This window comes from Miscanthus floridulus, chromosome 17, assembly GCF_019320115.1.
Source record: "Miscanthus floridulus cultivar M001 chromosome 17, ASM1932011v1, whole genome shotgun sequence".
Classification (NCBI taxonomy): Eukaryota; Viridiplantae; Streptophyta; class Magnoliopsida; order Poales; family Poaceae; genus Miscanthus; species Miscanthus floridulus.
Window position 1 is genome coordinate 83,648,715 of NC_089596.1, and position 13,539 is coordinate 83,662,253.

General features: G+C 46.7%; 1 protein-coding gene across 3 annotated transcripts; it reads left to right on the plus strand.

Moving 5' to 3' along the window:
* Positions 1-3,836: 3,836 nt before the first annotated feature.
* On the plus strand, positions 3,837-4,782 carry LOC136515081 (uncharacterized). Of its 3 annotated transcripts, none has more exons than XM_066508767.1 (4): positions 3,837-4,176; positions 4,276-4,369; positions 4,452-4,553; positions 4,662-4,782. In XM_066508767.1, the coding sequence occupies exons 1-4, from the start codon at positions 3,928-3,930 to the stop codon at positions 4,727-4,729; spliced, it is 513 nt and encodes a 170-aa protein (XP_066364864.1). In that variant the 5' UTR covers positions 3,837-3,927; the 3' UTR covers positions 4,730-4,782. The 3 variants fall into 3 exon arrangements, with proteins under 3 accessions (XP_066364864.1, XP_066364863.1, XP_066364865.1); XM_066508766.1 differs by having other exon boundaries at positions 4,452-4,583; positions 4,662-4,748; XM_066508768.1 differs by having other exon boundaries at positions 4,665-4,748.
* The last annotated feature ends 8,757 nt before the right edge of the window (positions 4,783-13,539 follow it).

Here is a 13,539-nt window from a genome sequence, read left to right on the forward strand (position 1 = left end):
GTCAAACCTTTTTCCATGGAGGAAATTAAGGAAGTGGTAATGGGGATGAAAGCAGCAAATACATCATTTGGTACTTCCTAAGTTAACTCTCATTGGTTAATTCATGCTAAGGATACTGCAATCTTGTCTAGTTAGCTTGGCCTCCTGAAATGCACTGGTGTAATTATTTTAGAAGCATGTACTCGACCATGACAAATCAATTTGCATGATGGCTATGTCGGTTAAGCATTTTACTCCAATAATGGTTGTTATTTGTAGGTTTTTGTAGTTGCACATTGGAATCCCTTGTGCAAGACAGCAGGAGCATACTAAAAGTAGTCACTGTGGCATTTTACTTGTCTATGCAGAATGTAGTTGTTATTTGAACTATCAGACATCATTTGTTAAATTATGCCAAGAAAACTACCAAGTATGAAAGCCTAAAAGATCCCTATCCTTTGTCATCAGTGATAGGTTATTGTCTAAGCAACTATAAGAGTAAAACTGAACTAAAGTTGGATTGTCTGCTCTTATTGAGGACTTTTCCGGTCATTTCTTTTTTCTCTATAAAATCAATACATAAACATAATGAGTGAAAATAAGCACAAGTATAAACATATGTGATTATAGCATTGTCGGTGTTTTACCACCGATAGCCTACCACGGGGGTACCCGGGGCAGTATGTTCGGGCTTCGGCGTATGCCGAACTCGATGGTTAACGCAAGAGACAGCCGATTTATCCTGGTTCAGGCCCTCGATCGTAGATCGAGTAACAACCTTACGTCCAGTCGGCCTTAGCCTTTGCGTTGGATTGATTGCCAAGTGTTGTGTCGTACAATCCTTCTCCCTCCGCCTCAGGAGCCCTGCCCTCCTTTATATAGTCAGGAGGCCAGAATCCTAGTCGGTTTACAATGAGGTTTCCTAGTAGGATTACTTAATAGTTCTACTACTAAGATTACATGGAAAGAATCCTAGTTGGACTAGATCTTCTTTCTCCTTTGCGGGGTATCCTGTGGGTCCCGCATCGACAAGCCCCCGAGCACTTCATGGTTGAGCTCTGAAAGTCTCGTTTTGCTCTTTCAAGTCTTGTTGAGTAGGAACAAAATGTCATCCGAGTGCTTTCTGGAGTGAAACCTTGTAGCGCTTCTTGGGATCTTCGAGTGGTGAGTGCTTTTTTTGAAAAAAGTACATCCATCTGGTTGTAGCCCCCGAGCCTCTTGCTAATTGGAACAAGGAGTTGGAGGATCTTGTCTTGAAGTTGCTCTGATTGTTTGTTGAAGTCTTATGAAAAAGAACTCGAATATGGCTCGTTCCGGGTTCTTTTTGTCGTAATGTCTTGAAGTGGTCTGCGTTGAGTAAGTCTTTTGGTGACGTGCGCTTTTTCGAAGAAAAAGTGCACTCACTGAGTGTAGCCCCCGAGCCTCTTGCTATTTGGAACAAAAAGTTGGAGGGTCTTGATCCTTTATGTTGCTTTAAAATTTGTGTTCTGAAGTAGTTTCCGAGACTTGGATTATTTCATCATCCGAGTAGTTACGCGGCATGCAGCCTCCGAGCTTATGTCCGGGTTCTTTTTGGTTGGGTGCAATTTTTCGTAAAAATTGCACTCACTGAGTGTAGCCCCCGAGCCTCTTGCTTTTGCTTTGCAAACGTTGGAGGGTCCAGATTCTTGTCTTCAAAAAATTCTGTGGTTATGTATCCTGGTTTCTCCGAGTTCTTCTCTTTTAGAAAAGAAGTTGGATGAAGAGTCTTGATGTGTCTTGTATTCTTGGTCCTTTGTCTTTGGTTCCGAGCCTCCGGGAGTGGTTGAACATGAAGGCAGAGCTCCCTAGCTTAGTGTTGATTAAGCTATGACGTTGGCCGAGCCCCCGAGCGTATATCCGTGTTGTTTTGTTCAGGAAGAACTCGGATGCGAGGTCTTGGCGTATTCTTTTGATAGTCTGCTGTTGTCAGATGTAGTTGTGTGGTGGTGGTTGAGTGTAAATGCCTTTTGTTCACGGGTTGTACTGTGCTGGTATATTCTTTCGAATATGCCCGTCTTCGAGTACTGTTTCTTCTCGCCCGAGCCATCCATTATTGAGTCCTATCTTTTCGCTGTGTCCTTTGTTAGGCTTATTTCGTTGGTACTCCTGGTCCATGTGCGCCGATCCTTTGGCCTACAAATACTGTCTCGGGGTGCTTGTTTTCATCCATTAGACATTCTGTTGAAACCTTCGCGGTTGTGAATATGGTAGTTTGTGAAGTAGAGCAGCCCCCGGGCGTATTTTGTAATTCCTGTGTGTCTTGTCGTAGCTGGAGGAAGTCTTATGATAGGGATTAGAGGTAGGCTAGTCCCGCGACAGCATTGTGCCAGGATGTACGTGGTGGTAGTTGGAGGAAGTCTTGTGATGTGGGCTTCGTTCCTTCATCCGGCAGTTCTGGGTTGATCCTCGTCGCCTGTCTTGAGACCGTCCGGCGCAGATCAACACCATATCCAGCATCACATCGGTCTTGGGTAGACAGATGCCCGCCGGCCTTCTCTGCTCCATGTTGCCCTGCCGTGCTGCCGATTTCCGCCTTGGATGCACTGCGTCCGTCCTTTGAAGAAAACAGTGTAGCTGATGGCGGTCTGTCCTTCCGAGTAGCAATTTGGGACGCGTAGTCGTTCCAGAGCTTAGTCGTGTTCGTGTTCCTCTTTGCTACTTTGCTTTTCGTGGTGCTGAGTTCGTTGGGTCTTGTAAGATTTGTAATCCTCTATTTTTGAAGTCGCTTGTAATGTAACGAATCTTGTCTTCTTAGTTGTCTTTGACTTTTCTGTTGTGATCCCTGTCGTTCATGAGACTACCGAGTTCTTTCTTACATAACCGGGTTCTTTTGTCCCTCATGAGGTAGCCCTTTCTTTCTTCTTGGTTCAACGAGTTGTTCTTGTAGTTATCCGATAACCCTGCTGTGGTGCTGTGCGGATAAGTCTGAAATCTGCCCGTTGGTTTGTACCGTTGTGTGGATTCGTGCCCTCCGTCGTTTTAGCTGCGTCGGTAAATGGACCGTTGCGTTTCCACGCTGTGCTTTAACGGGCCTTATGGGCCGTTTGTATCACTGAGAAATCTATTTAAAGACCTTTTATCTTCCTTTCCCTTGTCGCCCAGCTCTTGCCTTTAAACCCTAGTTCTCAGAAACCCGCCGCCGTCATTGTCGCCATTGCCCGAGCGCCATTATTCTAGCTTCGTCCTCCTTAGCGCCTTTTTTGCTCCCGCCAGTTCATGGGAAAGAAGAAGACCGCAAGCAAGTCTCAGGCGACCTTCATGGACGAGGAGTCATCCCTGTCTTTGATTGAAAACCAGGAGTTCGTGGCCATGAGGGCAGCTCAGAAGGTTTGGCCTGCTCCAACAACCAGCGAAGACCAGCTGCGCGAGCTCGTTAGTGATGGCTTGATCCAAAGCAAAGTCATTGCTGAATGGAGAGTTCCGGGCGAGCATCGAGTTCCGGCCCCGGGTCCTGGTGAGATTGTCCTTTTTGTTTCTTTTGTCCGCGCTGGACTTTGTCTTCCTGCTTCCGCCTTCCTTCATCAGTTTCTTGGCTATTTCGGGGTTAGTCTGAACCATCTAACCCCCAATGCCGTTCTCCATCTTTCTGTTTTTGTTCATCTTTGTGAAGCCTTCCTTGGGATCCCTCCTTCTCTCTCTCTTTTTCGCTTTTTCTTTCGCCTAAAACCTCAACCCCGCCGTGAGGAAACCAGTGCCCTCGGCGGTTGCGGGATTCAGTTTCGCCAGGGTCTCAAAATCAAGTTTTTTGATTACGACCTGGTCGATTCTGTCAAAGATTGGCGTGCCGAGTGGTTTTACGCTGCCAATTTGATCCCTTCTCTTGCCGTTCACTCCGGATCCGGTCCTGTGGTGAATGACCGATGGGACAAGAAGCTTGAGTCACCTGCTGAGATTCAAGCGATCCAGCCACTCCTTGATAGGATTAGCATGCTGAAACAGCAGGGTTTGACCGGCTTTGGTATTGTTTCAAGTTTCCTTCGTCGCCGGGTTCAGCCCCTGAAAGAGCGGGAACATCTCGGCTTTGAGTATTCTGGGGCCGAGGATCCTTCGCGCATGGTCCCAGCTCTTGAGCTGACCGGTGAGGAGGTACTCGAGCGCCTTCAGAAGATGCTGAAAGGAGTGAGCGTCATTCCTCCTGCCATCTCTGAGTTCTCGGCCATCAACCCGCCCCCAGCTGTGAGTTGTCTATCTTTTTGTTTGAGTTCTTTATGTATTCTTGCTGTATCCGCTCTTGCTTAGCTCTTCCTTGTCTCGGTGTTTTATCCTTTTTCGCAGGAGCTTGGGCGGAACTTTGTCGATCCGATCCCCCTTGATGTTCTCCCTGCCGTGGCGGAGACTGGGGATCGCCTAGCTGGTACTTCTGCAATTAGTAAGTCTCGAACCTTTACAGCCCTTCCTGGGGTTTTCTTCCGGATTTGTTGATGTATATGAAGAATATGTTCCTCGTCTAGTCCCTCGCGGTCCTCGCAGTGTCCCGAAGAGGGGGCGAATGGACGGGTCTTCATCTGGCTTGCCTGTCTCCAAGAAGCCTCGCAAACCAAGTACTCCCTCAGGTACTCCAGTTGTTGCTAGCATGCTCTTAGGTGAGCGCATTTAATACTCTTTGTTCTTTTATTTTCCTGTTTCTCTCTTGAACCGAGTACTTTTTATCTCCTTTTCAGCAGGTGCTCTGGTTTCGTTGGCTGAGGAAGAAGAGGATGATGAAGTCCCCCTCATCATGCGGCGGTGAGTTGTTTTTCATGTTCTTGTTGCACTGAATTTCTCCTCTTTGTTTTGAATTTTAGTTTTGAATTTTTTGAAGTAATCGGAGGTCGGGTGTGAGTTCTTCCGAGGCTCCCACGCTGACTTCTTCTGAAGCTCCGGTGTCGAGTTCTTTGGTTGCCTCTGTCCCGAGTTCTACCGCTCCTCCGGTGCGGAGTTCTTCTACGACTCCAGTCCCGGCTTCTTCCGCGGCCCCATTGTCGGCTATCCCGCTCTCGTTGCCGGGTGGTGGGGATGTCTTCGCCGTCGTGGTTCCTCCTGTGAGGCCTTCTCTTGGCTTCGCGAAGAAGAAAGTGGTTGGGTGGGTAGATTCTAGCTTTATCTTTTGGCTTTTATCTTCCTTCCTCTGGTTCTTAATGGTGCTTTCTTTTATCATCTTTCAGTGTTTCGTCTTCTCTCATTTCTTTATCGACTTCTCTGCCTCCTACCGTACCCACGAGTTCCGAGCCTCGGGACTCACAACATTCTGTTGATGAAGTCGCCGCGGGGGCTTCAGAGCTACCTGGCGGAGTTGCGAACTTGGCCGTTCCGGAGGTGACTGTGGCCGTCGCGCCGGGTCCTTCTGAGGATTTGGCTCCGGCTTCTCTGGAGGTTGCCTTGGTTGCTCCTTCTTCGCCCCAGCCGGCCTCTCCTTCCCCTTCTCTTGCTTCTGGCGGCCCCTCGATTTTCGGTGACGTGGTGCAACAGTTCGATGCCACTCATCGGTTATCGGAGCTGACCGCGGCCTGGGGGAGCTTGTCGACCCTTGCGTCTTCTTTTGGTGAAAAGCTCCAGGTAGGTTTTATTGCTACTTCTTTTTTTTTGCATGCTTGTTTCTCTTCTATCCTTACGTCTTGTTTCTCTTTGCCTCTTTTTGCTCAGTCTTTCTCTCGCGATCATTCTGGCTTCTTCTTCTCATCTGAGAATGAGAGGAAGTTGTCTTCGGAGGTGGACGCTCTGAAAGCCGATCTTGACCTCCTCCGGGCTGAGTTGGAGACGGAGCGTCAAATGCACCAGAAGGAGGAGAAGACCCTTCGCGCCCGGGTAGTGGAGACGGAGAAGCAGAGAGATGCTGCGGTGGAGTCTGCGAAGAATGAATGCAAAGGTGCCGCGGGTTTTGCCTGTTTCTTCTTGTATTTTGACTTGTTTTCCCGCTGACTTGTTCTTGGGTGTCCTGTCTAGCTCTTCGAGTTGAGAAGCAGAAACTCTCGGAGAGTATCGATGAAATGAAGGCTCTTGTCCGTTCTAGTCACAATAAAGCTGAGGAGGTAATTACTCATGCTGAGGAAGAACTCGCCCTTGCTAGGCTAGTTAGGCGCGGAGCTGACAGAGATCTTGTGCAGGCCCAAAAAACTATTGAAAACTTGTCTGGGAAGCTGGCGACGGCTACTGAGAATTGGAATGCTTTGTGGAAATCTTTTCGTTCAGTAGCCGATGTCCTTCGGACTCCGGCGGATGACGGGCAATCTTGGGCGCAGTTCATTCCCCGGATTCCGACTCGTTTCCAAGAGTTCGCGAAGAGGTGTGCCCAAGTATGTACCAAGAATGTGCTGGCCCAGGTCCAGGTCCTTGCTCCAGAGGCGCCTCTCTCCAAGATAGCAGAAGAAGCTGATAGCCAAGAATATCTTGACGCCGTTGAAAGGATGGAGCCTGAGGTCGAAGATCTAGCCAGTAGGGTTGTAGATAGTCTAAATATTGATATTTCCCTTTCTGATGACAATGCCTGACTCGATTGAGCATCCTCTTGTAATATTACACTCTTTTTAAATGAAGATTCTTTATTTTTGTTGATGTATTCTTTGCCTGGGTGCTGTTGAAGTCATTTGACTGGGTGAGTACCTTGTCCTGTTCCCGTCTCTGCTCCGTAAAACAACTCTGTGCGTTATTCTGACGAGGCCCCTCGATTTGTCGAGTACTTTTCTTTTCTTTCTCCCTTGTGATCCGTCGAGCGCTTTGCGTTAACAACCTTTCGCCTGCGCTATGTGAAACGACTCGGTATAGAATGTTGCCTTGACAAACTTCGGCATCCGAGTGCTTTCTTGAGTGGCGCTCGTGCTTTTCTGAAGAAAAAAGTATTCCTATTCCTATCTGGATGTAGCCCCCGAGCCTCTTGCTTTTCGGAACGAAGTGCTGGAGGGTCTTTTGAAGTTAAATTTCGGTCGACTTGTTTTGGGTGTTAGCTTTTTGCTACCCTCATCAGCGGGCTCAAACATCTTTTCAGCTATTTTGCTCTCGGCCGGGATGCTCAGGCATGTTTTCAGCCGTTTTGCTTTTTATTTCATGAAAACAACTCGTTGAAAGTCATGACAAGACATGCTGTGGACGAATGTCATTTTTATTGAGTATGAACTACTACATATGTTGCTGAAGAGTATTGCTTTTCGTCGATTGTGAACGTTGGTCCCTTGTGGCTTGCATATCTATTTTTTCTTGAGTTGTTTTTACGCGTAGAATCTTCTTAGCTGGCTGATGTGCCATGTATTGCTGACTTCTTTTCCATCTTCGGTTATTAACTTGTATGTGCCTGGTCTGGTGACTTTTGTGACAATGAAGGGACCTTCCCATGGACTGAGTAGCTTATGTCGTCCGTCAGTCTTCTGTATCCTTCTTAGTACCAAGTCTCCGACTTGTAGTGATCGAGGTTGGGTACTCTTGTTGTAATGCCGTCTTAAACCTTGTAGGTATCTGGCAGATTGGAGGGTAGCGTTTACTCTGACTTCTTCTGAGCTGTCGAGTTCTAATCTTCTTGTGTGTTCTGCTTCTCCTTCATCGTATTGTTCTATTTTTGGGGATGTCCAGATCAAGTCGGCGGGTAGTACGGCCTCTGACCCGTAAACTAGGAAGAAGGGTGAGTGGCCTGTTGCTCTGCTTATTTGAGTTCATAGCCCCCATACTACTTTCGGTAATTCTTCAATCCATTTGGACCCATAGTCCACTAGTTCTTCGTATAGCCTTGGTTTTAATCCGGCTAGTATGAGTCCATTAGCCCTTTCTACTTGTCCGTTGGCTTCTGGATGTGTAACAGACGCATAGTCTATACTGAAATCACAGTCTTGTGCCCAGCTCCTGAATTCTGTAGCTGTGAAGGGGGAGCCTAGATCTGTGATGATTCGATTGGGCATGCCGAAGCGGTGCATAATGTCTTGGATGAACTCGACTGCTTTGGTTGCGCTGTATTTCGCGAGTGGTTTGTATTCAATCCACTTGGTGAACTTGTCGATTGCCACAAAGATGTACTCGAAGCCGCCTTTTGCTTTTTTCAGGGGTCCTACTTGATCTAGCCCCCAGCAGGAAAAAGGCCAAGCAGGTGGGATGCAGATAAGATTGTGAGCTGGTACATGGGCTTGTCTTGCAAACATTTGGCAATCTTTGCATTTTCTGACAAGTTCTTCTGCGTCTTTCAAAGCGGTTGGCCAGTAGAATCCGGTGCGAAATGCTTTGCAACCAGTGTCCTTGAGGCGGCATGATTTCCACAGCAACCTGAGTGTATTTCGTCTAGGATCTCTTTACCTTCTTCAAATGAGACACATTTTAGGAGTACTCCTGATGATGCTGCTCTTCTGTAAAGTTTATCTCCTACTAGAACGTAGTTTTTGCTTCTGCGAACAACTTGGGTGGCTTCTGCCTTATCTGCTGGTAATTTGTTTTCTTTGATATAGTCAATGAAAACTTGGGTCCATGAAGTGTTGATTATCAGGATCTGAACGCCTTTAGCCTGGATTTCTTGTGTTGTTTCACCGGGTTGTTTGATAGAGGGAACTGATAGCTCTTCTATGAATACGTCGGGTGGAACCTTTGCTCTGTCTGATCCGAGCTTGGCAAGGACATCTGCTGCAATGTTAGAATCGCGTAGTACGTGTAAAATTTCTAATCCTTGGAAGTGTTTTTCAAGTTTCCGTATTTCAGCACAATAAGCACCCATGTTTTCTTTGGTGCAGTCCCAATCTTTGTTGACTTGGTTGATGACCACTGCTGAATCGCCGTATACGAGTAATCTTTTTATTCCGAGGGTAATCGTGACTCGCAGCCCGTGGATGAGGGCTTCATATTCTGCTTCGTTATTTGTAGCTTGCCATAATATCTGAAGGACGTACTTGAGTTGTTTTCCTTCTGGAGAAATGAGGAGAACACCTGCACCAGCCCTCGCCGATTTCGTGGCCGAATGGACAGAGATTCAACAGCCTTTATCAGATACAATCCTTGACCACTGGAAGATGTACTTTGATGGTTCAAAGGGTCTTCTCTGGTAAATTGGATAGGATACTGTGACCAATTGAGGTATCTTGGTGTAGCCGGTTCTGCCGTCATAATGGTCCGTAGTGCTAGTTTTTCTTGATGTTTGCTTCTGCAATCCGGAGCCCCTGAGAAAATCACTGCTACCGTTCCCCTGGGTTTTTGGAATCCTTTGTCCTCGTGGTTGTCTTCTTCTCTTTTCTGATTGTCCTCTTTGGTGTTTTCCTTACTATCTTTTCTTGTGTATCGATCGTTGAAAGTGTAGCAATTTCCGATGGTGTGCCTCCCGCCAGGGTGCAATGGGCAACGTATGTTTTCAATGTCATCATATCTTCTGGGTTTGGAAAACTTCTTTGACTTGTCGGCCATTGCCACAGTATTGTCTGGTCTACGTTTTCTTTCTGGATGTCTGCTATTTCGGTGATTTTGCTTGTCTGAGTTGTCCTGGTTGCTTCTGTCCGGGAACCTCTCTCGTGTTTTTTCTTCTGCGGTAATCATCTTTTCTACTGTACGTCTGAATTCTTCATTGTTTCTCGGATTTTCTTTGCAGAAGTCTTGGAATTGCCACCTAGCCATGATTCCGTGAGAGAAAGCTTCAATTACTTCTCGTTCGGTTATGTCATGCACTTGAGCTCGTAGTTCGCCGAATCGTCGATAGTAGTTTCTGAGACTTTCACCTCCCTTTTGCTTGAGTCCTTTTAGTTCCGCATGAGTGATTGGATGTGTGATGATTCCTGCAAAATTTTCACAAAAAGCTCTTTGCAAATCCTCCCAATTTCTGATAGATCCTGGGTTCAGTTTGTCGAACCATTGGAGAGGCATGGCTTCCAGTGCCATATGAAAGAACAGGGTTTTGATATCGTCGTCTCCTCCGGCTAGTTCAATTGATTGTGAATATATTCTGAGCCATTGCCTTGGTTCAGTTTTGCCATCATACTTGGAGTGGTTAGACGGTTTGAATTTGTGAGGTAATCGTACCAATGCAAGCCTGTTCGCGAAACAGGGGAATCTGTCGGGTGTCTTGGTTTCTTTGAATTCGGATTTGGCACCTTCTTCTGGCCAACTGTCGTTTTTATGGGAATAATCTCGCGAGGTTGTCTGGGTAGGTACCCTACTCCTAGTCTTCCTTGGTTGTTCAAATCGGTGGCCTTGATTATGTTCCTTCCTACTTCCTTCGTCATGGCTTCCACCCGGCCCAAGTCTTTCGAAAGCGGATTTCCTTTGATTTTGATCTTCTTGCCTGTGGGTTGTTGATCGAGCTCTCTCTTCATGCGTTCTCGGGATCATCGATCGGAGCAAGTCTTGGAGCTGTTCATACTTCTCACCGGGATGTGAAGTTGTTCCGAGTTCTTCTAATGCTTCTCGAATCTTATCGTAAGGTGTATTCGCCGTGCGTCTCCCCTCGACTTCTCGTTGCGATTTTCTTTTGTCGTACTCAGCCAATTCTGACTCGTATCTGATCCAAGCTTCCCTGCGCTGCCTAGCACGGTGTTGACGCCCTTGCTTCAACTTGTTTTTTCTTTCTCTAGCTTGTCTCTGACTATCTGTTTCTCCGTCGTAGCCCTGGGTAAAAGGTGATATGTTGGATTCTGATTCATCTGATGATCTGACATCGGGTGCTTCCGGGGGATTTAATGGTGACCGTGGTCGTCGAACCATGAGCACTTCTCGCGCATGAGTCGTTCTATTATTGGCATTAGTTTTCATGCTGTCGGAGTCGCTGATAACTTTAGTAGATGCCTCGGTGTCGTAGATCGAGTCTCCTTCTTGGTAAGGTAGAATAGCTGTTGTTGATGTGCCGACTAGTTGGGTTCCGCTATCCTCAGGAACGGAACCCGGCCAGTGGATGATACAGTCCTGCGATGTTATCGTTAGCACGAGACCCTCCTGAGCTCCTGTCAGTGGTATCCCGAATCTAGGATTGAAAGATCTTTCGACCTGTCTCTGATAGGATTTTGCCATGTTGTCGAGCCCAAATGGAAAAGAACTCGACTTCTTGTGAGAAATCTGGGGGTAATCCGAGTTGTTTCGGGTTGTGCTCTGGAATCTTTCCAAAAGAGAACTCGGCTTCCAGAAAGCACTCGGATAAAACTTCGCCTTGGAGCCTGAATTCGAATCGGATACGAGTGGTCGTGAAATCTGATTTGAATCGGATACTATGAGTTGCGCGAATCTTCTGGTGAGCTGATCCGTTGCAGTTGTTGAAATAGGAACTTCTTTAAGATGATCTGGATCTTCGAGGAGATGACTTTGAAGCTTGCCGTTGTTATCTGCCTCGCAGATCCATGAGCCGAAGATGAAAGTTGATCCCGTCGGGAAGTTTATGTTGTCGAGGTCCATCGAGCTCTCGGATGCAAAGTCGCCGAAAGCCCCTACCTGGCGCGCCAGCTGTCGGTGTTTTACCACCGATAGCCTGCCACGGGGGTACCCGGGGCAGTAAGTTCGGGCTTCGGCGTATGCCGAACTCGATGGTTAACGCAAGAGACAGCCGATTTATCCTGGTTCAGGCCCTCGATCGTAGATCGAGTAACAACCTTACGTCCAGTCGGCCTTAGCCTTTGTGTTGGATTGATTGCCAAGTGTTGTGTCGTACAATCCTTCTCCCTCCGACTCAGGAGCCCTGCCCTCCTTTATATAGTCAGGAGGCCAGAATCCTAGTCGGTTTACAATGAGGTTTCCTGGTAGGATTACTTAATAGTTCTACTACTAAGATTACATGGAAAGAATCCTAGTTGGACTAGATCTTCTTTCTCCTTTGCGGGGTATCCTGTGGGTCCCGCATCGACAAGCATTATACTACATTTCAGTCTTGCTTTGCCATATCACTCATCCAGATATCCCTAATGTTTATTATTTGCTTTTTAGGTTTCTGAAAATTAACACGTCAAGGTGTTGAAGTTTCTCTCTTTTTGCGAGGGGATGCATGTTGATGTTGGTACAATCAAAATGGGATGCTTCTGGCAATGGGTTTATGTTGGCTGAAGTCTGGGCATTGTGGATGCCCACATTGAACTTCACAACTGGAAGTTGTCTGAGTTTATTGGGCTTTGCGTAACTCCTAGTAGACCTTTGAAACATATTAGTAAGAATGTAGGATTATGCTTTTGAACTATCTGCATAACAATAGCCAAGAACATGGATGCAGTGTTACTTTGTTTTTGCAAGGAGTGACAATGAGAAAACAACAACGCGTTACTTCAGCCTATGGCCGCTTTTGTGTTGTGTCAATTGCCCATGTCTCCATGGCACTGGAGTCTTGCTGCCTTTATGTTGGTGTTGATCTACTTGTAATTGGCCTACGATGCGAACTGGCTTCATTGTTTGCTTCCTATTTCTTTGTCAGAATACTACTCTCCAGTTCCAACTGAATTTTGCTCACTTCAATACTATAATAATTTTGTCGTTTCATGCTTGGTCTGGATTCTTGGATTATTTGCATTTTTTCTTAAATTGGAGAGGATTGTGATTGCCTACAGAACGTGATCAGGTACTGGTAAATATAACTTGATGCAGCTGGTGGGGCTTGTAAGTGAGTGGATGCTACAAGTACTCATGGCCACTTATGCCTCTCCAGGCCTAGCAACAAGAGCATTTTTGCGGGAAACAACATGTGACGTGGATCATTAGACGGGAGAAGAGTCGGTGGGCAGCTGCCACCTCTGTAGCTCACACAGTAGCAGCCATGGGCTTAAGCTGTACAAACGATCCCTTGTTCTGGCAAGACCTTCCGGACACTGTTGCAGTTTTAGTATCCAGGGATTTCTCTAGATAGAGGTTTTAATAAATTCTGTTTTTTAAAAAAACCTCTAGCTAGGCCAGCTACATCTCTAGCTCCATTGGGACGCTCGTAGCATTTTGGATCTTTAGTGGAGATGAACACAACATAGACTTGGTGTGCTTTCCTGTGGATGCCTTGTATCATATTGAAGCTGTCCAAACTAAGGCCATCTACGTCGTTTCTCACAATTGAGAAGACGTGACCAGTGTTATCCTAAACGCTAAACAGTAAACAGTTGGTCACCTACCGTTTAGTCTATTATTCCGGCAAAAAGGGTGTTTAAAAGGAAAAAATGGACATTTAAACGGTGAAAACAACCGATTAAACGGAAACGGTATACCACCGTGTAGCGTTTAAACGGTTTCTGTCGCCTAATGCATCAGAGTGTCCGATAGACCTTCCTAGTTCGTTAAAATCCCCAGTAGACGCACCAACACCCTTTTGGACCGAGAGACGGAGTGTCCGTCGAATTGTTAAGGTTGAATCCCCAAAACCCGAGAGCACCCAGTTCTCAGCGGAGCGTCCGCGACCTTTGTGTAAACGGGCTAAACGGCTGACAGTGGACGTGACATTGTACAAGAGCCCACTCTATCATTGCTATCAAAGATATGTGAATCAAGCTCTTGTGAAACGAACTCACTCAATCCTTAACTTTTCTGGTCTCTCTCTCTCTCTCTCTCTCTCTCTCTCTCTCTCTCTCTCTCTCTCTAAAACCGTGCCCTAGCTTTCAACCTTCCACCCTGATGCCTCTAACGCCCTCTCTCCACTGACTGTAGCCTCTCATAGTC